Source organism: Crocuta crocuta, unplaced genomic scaffold (assembly GCF_008692635.1).
Source record: "Crocuta crocuta isolate KB4526 unplaced genomic scaffold, BGI_CrCroc_1.0 scaffold396, whole genome shotgun sequence".
Taxonomy (NCBI): Eukaryota; Metazoa; Chordata; class Mammalia; order Carnivora; family Hyaenidae; genus Crocuta; species Crocuta crocuta.
In genome coordinates, this window is record NW_027533259.1 from 3,427,144 (window position 1) to 3,440,469 (window position 13,326).

Consider the following 13,326-nt stretch of genomic DNA (forward strand, 5'->3'; position numbering starts at 1 on the left):
GATAATTAAATATTTGACCAAAAAGGGAAATTGTGTAGCAGAGGACAGTATTTGGAACACAACTATGATTTCAGAAAAGAAGTTGAATTATGACACCAGCTAGTGATAATTATAATCATTAAAATTTCACAAGAAACATGGTGAAGAGAAAAAAACAAAGGGCACAGGCTGCAAGCAACTATCATTATAGATCAGAACATAGTCACTGTAAAAGATGACTTTTACAGTCATCTGTAAAATCAGATGACTGTAAAAGGGGAAAAATCAGAAAAATAGGAGAACTAGTTAGGTGTCGTGGGGACCTCTGAGGGAACATGCTCATGGACTCATGATTCCTGGCTGGGATAAAAAGGCTATGTTCAGAAAATGAGAGAGGCCAAAACCCTCAGTGTCTCTTATTTTAATGGCAAGATATTACTAAATCAAACTTTTATAAATACAAAAAACTTTGACATTAAATACAGTTCCATCTGAACCATTACAAAAACAAATCCTACTCTAAATCCTGTATGTACACACTGCCTTATGTTACAAATTATTCTATTCTCGAAATAGCGGATTTGACCTGGTCCAAATCCAGTTATTTAAAAAGTATCCTCTTTCCAAATACAGTTCTTATATAACATTTAAATTTTCCGCTGCTCCTATGTTATTTTCAAGGATACTTCTAGTTTATGTTTTTCTACCCAATGTTTGCTACATTTTTTAAAGCATATTTTATTTCAGAGCATGACAGAAACTAGCTTTTGGTCTAGGAAGCCACTGGGAAGGTAAGCCAGTAGGGAAGAGCATCAGCGATGACAATGTGTGCCTCCCGGGACTGTCAGTCATGCTCCCACACGTGACCACTTGTCTGCTGTTCAAACCTGGGATGAGGAACAGCAGTTTGGTTCTGTCTGAACAAGTTCCAGACTGAAAGTCAGACGGCTCGATGGTGTATTCTGATTTTGGTTACCAATTTTAAGTGTTGGATTTTAAATATTGGTAAGGGATTCTTGACAGAGATCAAGCTAATGAGCAAGATTAAAATATTGGAGGCGTGTATTTTATTTAATATTGGATTAAAATATTGGAGGCATTTTCTCTTTTATAAGCCTAAAAGCATCATGGTGTGTTTCAGAGCTGCTTCCTCTACAAATTTTGCATCCACATTGTCATGTCCTTCAAAAGCATACAGAGCTGGAAAAAAAAAAAAAAGAGAAAGAGAGAGAAAAGAGTTACTACGAAGCCATGGAAGTTATATAACATTGTGCCCGCAGCTCATTGGAATTGTAATTATTTCATATTTTGGTAAAACACATTATTCTGAAAATGTGTGGTTAAAATTTATCAAACCTCAGCCCCAAGAAAGGTCATTTGCAGCAACCAAATGGGTTTTGAATCTCCTAAATCCTTTTAAAACCTCAAAGGTGAGTATTCCTTTGGAAATTTACTCTAAGAACTATATTGTACACATTACTAACTGAGACCAACTGCAGTAAGGACTACTTATAAGTAAGGGGTATTCTGGAAAGAAAAGGTTACACAGAAATGAATAGGGACTGTGTGTGTCAAGAGAAAAACAGGAAAACACTGAGAGTGGAGGAGTGAAATTACCTTGATTGGAGGATTCTATATCTGTCAGTATTTCAATGAAGTAGTTCAGAGGCAGAAATTCCACACTGAATGATGACTTGTCAATCATAGAACTGGGGGGCTAAAAGGGAAACCACGTCTGGTATCAGCTGAATCTCCCCAAAGAGCACAAACTCACAAAAAGGGCGAAGAACGACAATTGCTGCCTGTATGGATACGCTGCAGTGGGCTGTTAGTGGGGCTGTGCTTTCTCATGGACTCACCTTTTTCTTATAGTTCTGCAGCAGTCTCTTCACGTGGTTCCGGGAAATAATGTTAGAACTCATAGGATGATCCCAAAGTCGACAGATCTTCTGACCAATAAGCTTTTATGCATATTGAAAAATACGTAGAAGGGGATTTATAGGGCAGTGAAAACATTCTGTTTGATACTATAATGATAGACCCAGGGCATCATACATTTGTCCAAACTCATAGAGTGAACAACACTAAGAGTGAACCCTAATGTTAACTATGGACTTGGGGTGATTGTGGTGTGTCAGTGTAGGATCATCAGGTGTAACAAATGGACCCCTCTGGTGGGGGATGTTGATAATTAGGGAGGCTATGTGCATGTAAGAGCAGGAGGCATACAAGGAATCTCTGTACCTTTCACTCATTTTTCCTGTGGACCTAAAACTACTCAAAAAAATTAAGTCAATAATAACAATAAAGGAATGGAAAAAACAGAGAAGAGAATACAGCTTACACTGCATTAAGTAAATGTACCCTGTATCTATTTATAATTTAAAAAGGATTATTCAGAAGTAACTAGTCTAGGGAGCCTGGGTGGCTTAGTCGGTTAAGCATCCAAATTCGGCTCAGGTCTGATCTCACAGTTCATGGGTTTGAGTCCCATGTCAAGCTCTGTGCTGACAGCTTAGAGCCTGGAGTCTGCTTTGGATTCTGTGTCTCCCTCTCTCTCCTCCCCTCCTCTCCTCCTGCTATCTCTGTCTCTCAAAAATAAATAAACATTTAAAAATTTGAAAAAAAAAATTTAAAGTAACTAGTCTAAAAGAGAGGCCCTTTATGATTAATGGCCCTTGAAGAAAGGCCATTTCCTATGAGGTGTGCTTCTGAATTTTGAACAAATACTCCCTTAAATGCAACCCTCAGGAAAGCAGCTTCTACACTGATGTTGCCAAATTCTGTTTCTGAGATGGAGTTCATCTGGTACTCTTCAAAATCGGGTATCTGCAACTCTAAGTGATATCTTGATAGGAAATAAAAGTTTGTAGCCATGTTCTCTACCAATGTCTTGCTCAGAAAAATTTAATTCCCTAAGAGTTTGAGCTAAGACAAAATTTAAAAAAAAAAAATCAAATTTAGAGACCGAACTAAATGTTCAGAGACTTTCCCCAGAGAGATCTAGCCATGGAAAGTATGCTTTGTTTTCTACCCTTGCCTTTGGTTCAGTAAGATGTGAGGAGGAGAGGGTATTACAAAGGAAGATGATTAGGTCCAGAAAGGCAACGGACATCCCTTTGTGGGAGGATCGTGCCAGAGATGGGAGTGTTCAAGGTATGTAAACAGAGCGGAGAGCGGGCCAAGGCTCTCGTGGTCAGGAAGGTTCTGGAGTCCAGGGCTCTGAAGACCTTGCTGTGGAATTTCATATTTTCTTAGTATTTCTGACTCAGAGAGCTAATATCCCCCATAAAAGTAAAGAGTGTCTGAAAAACCCTTTCTCTCATGTTTCTCGTTCTTCCTTCAACCTGGGAATGTTTTCCTGTGGTAGAGGAAATGACAGTGAGAGGAAATGCAGTTCCAGAACCCCTGACCTCACCTGAATTTAAATTTCTTATCAGTTTAAATGCCAAAAGCACATGTTTCCCCTGTCCCTCCCCTCAGACTCACAGATGTAAATATTAGTGTGGTTTCCTAAGAGGGAAAAATGGCTCAGTGCTTCAGGCAGGCTGTGCCAGGCAGTACAAAGCCAGAGGAACGAGCCCTTTGTGGGCGCAGCGGGGAACGGCTGACGGGGGTGGGGGTAGATGGGATTTCTTGGAAAGGACTGAAAAGTGAAACAATTCAGTTGACTTCAGCCCAAAACAAGTAAATGCTCCTTTTACAAGAAGAGACTGAAGGACATTCATACCAAGGCTTATGGAGAGAATAAAATATAATTCAGGATTACCGGGGGAAGCCGCACAATGATGCTGAATTTTAGTCTTTCATTTTTCTCTGTATTGTCCAGATCTACAAGAAAGGTAGATTGGCAAATAAAACAAACCTCCACTTTAATATCTGAGCAAGCTAAATACTAGTTTAATGGTTTATTCTGACAACACACATCCCAACCTTGTGTTCTCACGGTGTCTAATAGTACCTTGAACGTTTCAGTTTGTGTCTCTGAATAAAAGGGCTTTGTTTTTATTGACGCTGTTTCTCTATGGCACAAAACCTGGTTTTGTAACAGGCTGCCAGCCACAAAACCATTTTACTAACCTAAAACAGAAGGCACCTTGAGGAATGGCAAACACTTTAGCACACATTAACAAAACTCATCTATAAAATACCACAATGAATAATTTCAGCAAGTGATCATCCAGAGGCTGTCAAGTTCCAATTCACATAAGTGCTCCATCTCTCAACTTTTCTTGCGTTTCAAGGCTAAGTCTGAGACGACAGAGTTAATCAGCTGAAAGTAAGCCATTTCATGACATTTTCTCCAGAAACAAGCCTTCAGAGTCTCCTATCCTCAAGTGCCCTTGTGTACAGAGAAGGAATGTAATAGCTGTGAGTGGATCGGGAAGCCCTTTGGGGCCTCTTGCAGGTCAAAGGCACTTTAAACTACCCCAAGGGCTGGCTACAGGAAATGAACAGGGCAAAATCCATATTATGTGGCATCCACTGCAAATGGCCAACGAGGATCCCCTTGTTCTGCTACTAAGAATTTCAAGACTTAATGCAGAGCATTCAGCAGGGCACGGGGCCCTCCTGAGCACAGCGGGGCCCGTGTGACCCCCACAGGCTCACACCCGTAAAACCAGCTTGACGGCGCATGGCCCGGAGCTGGCCCTCTGGCAAACTCAGAGCCTCATACCTTTCATGAGCCTTGTGACAGCTGTTTCGGTGAGAAGCAACACTCCGCTGTCAATGTAATGCAGCAGGTTGTGCAAAGGGAGACAGTGGACGCCCAGGATCGTGTGCAGAGTGTGAAAACCTAGTAGAGAGATCAGGAGGGTAAACACGGCTGGCCAGCCTTCCAGAGGGAAGGAATTCGGTGATGTGGATAAAGCACTTAGCTCGATGCCTTGGCACCAAGAGTCAAATAAATGCTGCTAGAAGACAAGGTCCAAGTTTCCTTCTTTGTGTTATCACGACCAAGTAGCGCGCTAGGTACATAGTAAGCTCCCAACAAGAATGTACTTCCTTTGCCTTTCGTCCCTTCCTAGACAAAGAGACAAAATGCAAGTCCTGCCCAATGAAAATTAGTTTTACAGTTTAATAGGTTGGTGATTCTATAGCAAGATGGCAAAAGAGAACAATTAACAGAAGAGCTTTAAATCCCATATGGCCAGGCTAAAAGGCTGATCGATGGGGACCACTTTGCTGAAGAGGAAACATTTTGGACTAGAAGGGGACAGTCTATAAGCCTGAACTCTGGGTATGCCCTAAAGAAAGGCTTTTGGGGTCTACTTGAAGTAAATTATGAAAAAGAAAAAAGTAAATAATATGAGCAGATAGCAGGTCTATAGGAATTTAATAGACAGGAAGGCCCACCCTCATGCCTAAGTCTTGTGGGGAGGTTCAATTCTTCACTCACAAACTTAGAGTTCTAAGTACACTGTTAATAATACACAATAAAAACAGGAGTGCCTGGTGGCTCAGTCGATGAAGCATCTGACTCTTGGTTTTAGCTCAGGTCATGATCTCATGGCTTGTGAGTTTGAGCCCCGCATCGGGCTCTACGCTGACAGCACTGAGCCTGCTCAAGATCCTCTCTCTCCCTATGTCTCTGCCCCTCTCCCATTCACACTGTCTCTGTCTCTCTCAAAATAAATAAATAAACTTATTGAAAATAATAATAACAATAAAAACAACATCCATGAGAGAAGATATCACTCCAGCAGATAATCAGAAAAGCCCTCTTGAAAAAGACAGCACAGGAGGGGACCTATGAAGGGTAAATGCAATTCCTCTGTGTAGAAGTGAGGCCAGAGAACATACAGAAGAGTGGAGACAGTAAAAAAAAGAAAAAAAGAAAAAAAAAAAAAAGCCAGGTTTGTCACGAGCAGACCAACGCTGGAATCCTGCTGTGTTGCCTACTAACCATAGGTAATTAAGCCCCTATGAGCTTGTTTCTTCATCCCTAAAATGGAGCCACCAGTACCCTTCCCATTGGGTGGCTTTGAGAATGAGAGCAAAGTCTACGAAGAGTAGGGACGCAGTAGAACGACAGTGACTGGTAACACGTACACACTGAAGCCGTCAATCTAGGCACTGACCAACTTGATACTCATACAACACTATTAGGTGGGAACTACCTGATTCCCATTTTATAAATGGGGAAACCAAGATTCAGCTAAGAATGAAGTAAGATCCTTGTTGCCCAGGATCATACAGTAAGTGGCAGAGCTCAATTTGAAGCTAGGCTATGGGATTTTAACCCATAACATTACCCTGGACTAGTAACTGGCTGCTGGGTTAATGGGACAATATGAACAAAGGCCCAAAGGTGAGAAAGTATGAGGCATGTTCAGAAAGTATTAAATGACCCAGCTGAGTTGCCATCAGGTGTACGTGAGGAACGGTAGGAGGTAATGCTGGAATGGTTAGTTTATTTAACAAATCCCTTCCAGATACCACGCAAGGACCTGGGTGCACAATAATGAGCAAAACAGACAACACTGCTGCTCCCATCCACCTTCCAGTCTGATGGGAAGACAATCGGATAATCACAAAAGATACATTTTAAAAAATGTGACCAGTTCCATGAAGGAAAAGTGCAGGGTGCTCTGAGGACTCATGGCAGGGACTGAATGCGGAATGGTGGCAAGGAAGGAATGTCTTATTTAGGAGACTTTGGGGAGGTACACAGAAAGTTTCTGAGCAAGATGGGAAAAGGATGTCAGTGTCCCTCTTGGAATATTAAAATGGCAACAGGCAAAGAATGGATTGGAGTACCAACACTTTGCTACAAGAGGTAGAGACGTAGGGGAGGCCACTGCCTGACCCTGCACCAGAGGTGATGAGAGCGTTGACCCTGAAAGAGGAAGGAAGGGATTGGGGGAGACCCAAGGCAACAGATACAGAATTGGAAACTGATGGGGTGTGGATAGAAAATAACAAAGGATTACAGCCTAACCCTAGGAATTTACATGACAAAGAAATGATGCCCAAAGAGCAGGAATTGAATTCAGAGCAGTCATGCAGTTTTCTGTCTCTGAGCATATGAGTCATGAGCAGGGAGGGACTGAGTCCAAAGTCCTGGCCACATCAAGGGTCAGATAAAGTGTGGACTCTGCCCACAAGCAGATGTTAATGGGCTACAGTGGGATGAGTCCACTGGCTTCTCTGAATCAAAAAAAAAAGTGATTTTACTAACTAATCAACAACATGAGATTTTTCAAACGGATTTGGATGTTTTTCCTAAGATTAAAAAATGTGAAATTATTTCTGAGGAAAAGTTTATATAAGGTTCCTATAGATTTCCTGGATTCAAAATTCCTTCTCCAGCCCTGTGTCCGTGTCCTGAAAACCCCTGATGATGCTTCGTCCTCTATCCCTAGGGCATATCCCACATCCAACAATCCTTGCCTGGCTGCCTCCTTGCGTCAGCTCCAAGCAACACAGCTAATTGGCTCCAAGTAGGCAGGCATCAGCTCCAAGGCAGAGCTTTTCCAGCCAGCCTTCCCCCACCCCCCTCCCCTGCCCTCACCCTCCAGCGCTCCTGGCCTAGCCAGCGAGGGGAACCCCAGCTCCATTCAAACTGCAAATGCTCCAGCTTTGGTTAAACTATGACTTCCTTTTGGGGGTCCTCGTTCCCTTTTTTCTTTAACCAAATGGGTTACAAGTTTCTGACTCTTGGAACTCGACAGATCTCACTAATCCAGCAGGCTTGGAAAGCAAGCACACGAACACAAGGACATGGAAAAACACCCAGTGTTTACACACATGTGCACACCCACGTGACTCAGCCTCACTTCACCTCTATTTCCACATCACATGAGGAAAAGAAAGATTTAAGAGGAGAGAGGGACATTGTCTTACTTGACCCATGGACACAAACCATTAAGTCTACTCCTAATAATTCTTGATCACTATGGGTAACACTTTTCCAACAAGTTCCCCACCCTTACACATCCCTGTGGAGGAATGTGATATTCCATAGAAAGTAAAGTCTCCCAAGAATAATGTCCCCATAAGTCACTTTCATTTATTTACAAAAGGGGCTTGAACATGCATGGTGAACAAATTTAAAACTGTCAATCATTCCTCTAACAAGACTTTTGTGTTAGTGACAAATAATTAAGAGCTGAAGCCAGAGAGCTATATATAGTTTTCAAGAAATCCCTTCAGTCTTTCTAGAGGGCACCTTGCAATTCATATTCCATTGGGATCATTTAAAGCCAATCATTCTCCTGATGAATGGTCACTTTCAGATTCCTACAAAATCAAAAGAAACTTTTTTTTACCTCCACTACAATCAGCTCTTATAAGATAAGATGTATGGATAGAGAAAGGATGAAGGATTCCAAACTGAATCAGATATCTCACAAACGCTGACAAGTCAAAACTGTGCTGTGGGGATTCCTGGGCCCATAAATAGTCAATGTTTCCACATCAACTAATTCAAATGGAACATAAAATTCAAGAGATGGCACAGAGTAGAAGCTGAAAGCACAGATTGTGGAGCCAGACTGCCTGGATTTGAATACTGGCTCTGTGGCTTAATAGCTGTGTGACTTTTGGGCAAGTTACTTAATGTTTCTGTGCTTCAATTTCACCATCAATAAAAGGGTAAGAATATTAAGTGGAACCGTATGAAAGAGCCATTTTTGTTGGTCAAAAAACTGGTTGGATACTGACAAGTTAATGTGGTTCCATTTAAGTGCCTACCATTTAGGACTGTTATGAAAATTAAATGTGCTTATTTATGTAAAGTACTTAGAACACTAACTGGCATAAAATGGGCACCATATTCATACTGGTTTAATTTTTTAAATTTGTTTTTGAGAGAGAGAGAGAGACAGAGTGTGAGCAGGGGAGGAGCAGAGACAGAGAGGAAGACACAAAATCGGAAGCAGGCTCCAGACTATGAGCTGTTGGCACAGAGCTGAGTGTGGGGCTGGAACCCACGGACTGCGAGATCATGACCTGAGCCGAAGTCGGACACTTAACTGACTGAGCCACCCAGGCACCCCATCCTGATTTAAAAGGAATGAGTAAAAGAATGAATTACTGATAGATGATTAGATAGATGTATATAATAAATAAACAAAACTGGCTGATAAACATTATGTAGTGATAGTTATCAAAATGCTTAACACTAGTCAGAACTTAGATGTAATGAATGCAAGGCTGATAGAAGCTTATTTGTTTCTTATAAAGGATACAGATTTATATGCACATGTTCCCAACTGGACTTTTGTTAATTTTTGTAACTGCTCTAATTTCTAGCACAGTATGTGGAATGGAATTTTTAAAAAATCAACAAATTGTTTATTTAATGAACAAATGACCAATTAAATGAATGACTGCATACACACATGCCAAGGTTGTTTTCAGGCCTGACTGGTCCTGTTTCAGAGTCCCAAGGGCAATTTTTAGCTTCCAAGCACATAAGAATCAGCTCAAGTTCTGACAGCCAGCCAGACCCACTTCCTTCTGAGTGTTAACTTTCTTAATCAGATGAACTAAGCCTAGAGACATCAGCGAAAGATTTCTATCAATCAGCGTCACTGGTTCAAATATGTTAACAAGCTGCATGAGGACCAGCCTAGGCTCCCTAAAGTTAGTGACAAGCCACAGCACAGTTTAATTATTGGAGAGATATGGTCTACAAGACCACAATGTCAGGCCCATCTCTCACAGTGATGCCAGACACCCAATTTCTCAGACACAGATGATCACACCCTTAAATTCATAATGAGCCAAGGCTGGGGACCACATGAAGATGAAAAAAAAAAAAATTCTTACAACAAAGGACAAAAGAGCCAAGACTTACCAGGAGGCAGTGGTAAAAACAAACTCCTGGTAGCTTCCAGAATCCTGGTCATGATGTAAAACACTGTAAATTCAGCTGCACTGGCCCGCCCACTGCTGGGAAAAACAACAGAACCATGGTCAGCCAATGGGTTCATCTCTAAAACCCCATTTGTAGGGGCACCTGGCTGGCTCAGTCAGTTAAGCCTCTGATTCTTGATTTAAGCGGAGATCATGATCTCATGGAGTGTGAAATGGAGGCCCAAGTTGGGCTCTGTGCTGACAGTGTGGAGCCTGCTTCGGGTTCTCTCCTTCCTTCTCTCTCTGCTCCTTCTCCTCTCATGTTCTCTCTCTCTCTCTCAAAATAAACATTTTGAAAAACCCTGTTTTTCTTTCTTTTTTTTTTTAAATGTTTTATTTATTTCTAGGAGAGAGAGAGAGAGACAGCGTGAGCAGGGGAGGGTCAGAGAGAGAGGGAGTCACAGACTGAAACGGGCTCCAGGCTCTGAGCTGGCAGTCAGCACAGAGCCTGACGCGGGACTTGAACCCACAAACCGCGAGATCATGACCTGAGCGGAAGTCGGACGCTTAACCGACTAAGCCACCCAGGCGCCCCAAAAAAACCCTGTTTTTCTAAGCAGTGGCTCTGAATACCGAATAGAGATGGAATTCATGCTAATCGTGAAAGGCTAGGCTCTGCTGAAAGCCTCATACATCTGATGGTGACCATCTGTCTAATGCCTAGAATCTAACCAGACAGAAGACACATAAATAACAAATTGTATTAATTGAAATTCTCCCTCCTAGCAGTCCTGAGTTCACACGTCCCTCCCTCCTCATCAACCGCATGCCAGGGAATGAGGATGAGGAAGTAACAGGGCCATTCCTTGAATACTGAGTATAGAATTAAGATAGACAGTGTCAGGGCTGGTGACAACTGCTGTCAATTGTTAACATCCAAAAAAAGCTTCGTCCAAACAGGCAGCAATGAGGGTTGTTTTAGCTCTTTGTACACCTTGATAAAAGAGAGCGAAAAATACTTGCGTACAAGCGGAGAACACAGGGGTGAAGATTATGTTTCCTCCAACTGGTTTCCAGTATTTGGCAGATGAGATCCAGCTGGAGGATAAAGACAGCCTTTTAGCCTTTGCCCGTACCCTCTCCTCCCTCAGGGGTCCCTACAGCTAGCTCTCCACAGGCCTGATGGGCACGTTCAGGACAGCTGGCATGTAGCCTGTGCCCGGACACAGAACCAGGCTTTCTGCAGTCAGTTCTGAGGCCCTGGAATCCAAAATGGAAAGACTGAAAATGTGCACCAGCGTCTGACAGAGACCCTTCTGTCTATGCAGGCAGTGGCCCAGCTGAGCTTCCCCAGCCTGGTTAACAGGCCCTCAATCGTAGGCCGTCTGCCATCAGTGAAGGTCAAGTCCAAGTGGATTTGCTCTAGGCCTGTTACATGACAAAGGTCAGCAGCTGACAGTGAAAAGAAAGGAGATGCAGAAGAGAATGGAGGTCTTGAACATTGACTCCGTGGAGTAAGACTGCTTTCAAGTCCAGGTCATCCATTTGGCCAATTTGTCAGCAACGGAGCAGTCTCCATGGGGCTGCGGCCAGCCCCGAATCCATGCACAGCTAGTGTAGGCTTAAGGATGGGGGGCAAATCAGAAAGGATCTCCATACAGACACAGGCAAAAATAGTTTATTCTCAGTGACAGAGATTCTCAGGTTCTCTTTGGCTGAAATCAAGTAAGATAACTCATAAGCAATATAGTCTGGTTCTACAGCAATGTCCTCCATTTGTTTTAGAAAGCCTGGTCAGCCACTCTCCTAAGAGGACTGGGAGACAAGGCTGCTTGCTTCTGGGCAGGAGCAGGTGGATTTGGCCTCAGTCACTGACTGCCAAGTCAGAAAGTCATGGGTACTGAGTTTTCTGAGGCTGCAGTCCTACCACTTCTGGTCCTATTGGATCTAGAGGTTGTTAACACAAACTGCTGTTAAAAGGTTTATGTGATTGGGGTGCCTGGGTGGCTCAGTCGGTTAAGCGTCCGACTTCGGCTCAGGTCATGATCTCACAGTTGTGGGTTCGAGCCCCGCGTCGGGCTCTGTGCTGACAGCTAGCTCAGAGCCCAGAGCCTGTTTCGGACTCTGTGTCTCCCTCTCTCTCTGACCCTCCCTGTTCATGCTATGTCTCTCTCTCTCCCTCTCTCAGAAATAAATAAAACATTAAAAAAAAAAAGGGTTTATGTGATTAACTGCAAGGAAGCATGATGTTGGAACAAAAGCCTTTAACACTTTGGAAGGTGAAACTTAAAGTCAACAGAAAGAAGATGACAGACGGATATGTTAAATAGTTGTGTTATTAAAGGACAAAGAAAGCAAGTTAGTATCAGCATGGGAAGATCAAGAACACATTCATAAATTGAGCTTCTTAGTATAGTTTTACGACAAATATTATTGTTTAAAAAAGCTTCAATGCCAGGGCACCAGAGCAGCTCAGTTGGTTAAGTGTCTGACTCTTGATTTCAGCTCAGGTCATGATCTCCCGGTTTGTGAGTGCAAGCCCTGCATGGGGCTTTGCATTCAAAGTGTGGCGCCTGCTTGGGATTCTCTTTCTCTCCCTCCCTCTCTGCTCCTCCCCTGCTTGTGCTCTCCCTCTCTTTCAAAATAAACAAACAAACTTTGGGGGGGAAAAAAAGAATAAAGTTTCAATGCCCTGCTTGTAAGTATCAATATATGAGGATACCAACCTCTTCTAATGTATTAAAAACTGTGAAATTCAAGGATATTATTTAAAAACAGACACTAATGAGTACAATAAAGGCATAAAACTTTAAAATTAAATAAGAAATTCAATCAGGACTGTACCTAATACATATGTAAACATATATGTTCACACACTGGTTATTTGCATACTGGTCTTACCCAAACTTGGAGAAATGAAGTGTTCTTTCTCTTTATGTGAATTTAAGTACTTCAAGAAACTGGTTTACTACATTAGCTCTAGGTTGTTAGTAGGGTCATGCCTCAACTCCATACATTTTCTGAGACTCAAGACTGCCTCAAAATTCAAACTAATCATATAATTTCTATTTACACATGGACTGGTGTTATTAATTTGGATCACACAATCTCAGTGAGTGACTACTGGCTACTGGGTAGATGAGCTCCCAATTCTACCAGTAGACTCTAATGTGGGAGTATTTATACAACTGAGCTAGAATCTGGCTTAACTGGGCTGTTTGGTGCTCATTAAGAATTTAAGTTCAAGTTCTCTCATGTCTTCATAAACCTCCATGTACAGAAATCATTATCTATGGTTTAATAAGGAGCTAGAAGATGCCAAGATGACATGAGAACATTTGGCAACCATGCCAAGTTCATTACCATTCTATGCTTCCATGAACATAAAAATCACCCTTTGAAGGGACTATAATAAACTACTTTCCTAACATTGCTTTTTTTTTATTCTTTTTTCCCTTTCTTCAATCTCTAGCACAAAATATGCTGGTTTGAGGACAGGAAATCTGCAAAAACCTCATCTGAAAAACTGAACCATATACCAGG

The 13,326-nt window shown here is 42.2% G+C and overlaps 1 protein-coding gene across 7 annotated transcripts in view; it reads right to left on the reverse strand.

Moving 5' to 3' along the window:
* Positions 1–1,023: 1,023 nt before the first annotated feature.
* The window catches only part of GSAP (gamma-secretase activating protein), a 57,316-nt gene continuing 45,013 nt past the window's right edge, over positions 1,024–13,326 (reverse strand). For 6 of the 7 annotated variants that reach the window (XM_077746998.1, XM_077746997.1, XM_077746994.1 and 3 more), the window contains 7 exons: positions 10,811–10,881; positions 9,785–9,879; positions 4,658–4,777; positions 3,749–3,810; positions 1,839–1,940; positions 1,597–1,696; positions 1,024–1,179 (listed from right to left, as the gene is read on the reverse strand). In XM_077746998.1, coding sequence (XP_077603124.1) covers positions 1,088–1,179; positions 1,597–1,696; positions 1,839–1,940; positions 3,749–3,810; positions 4,658–4,777; positions 9,785–9,879; positions 10,811–10,881 — 642 coding nt within the window. In that variant the 3' untranslated portion in view covers positions 1,024–1,087. The remainder of the gene's footprint in view (positions 1,180–1,596; positions 1,697–1,838; positions 1,941–3,748; positions 3,811–4,657; positions 4,778–9,784; positions 9,880–10,810; positions 10,882–13,326) is intronic. The other variant, XM_077746992.1, reaches the window with a different exon arrangement.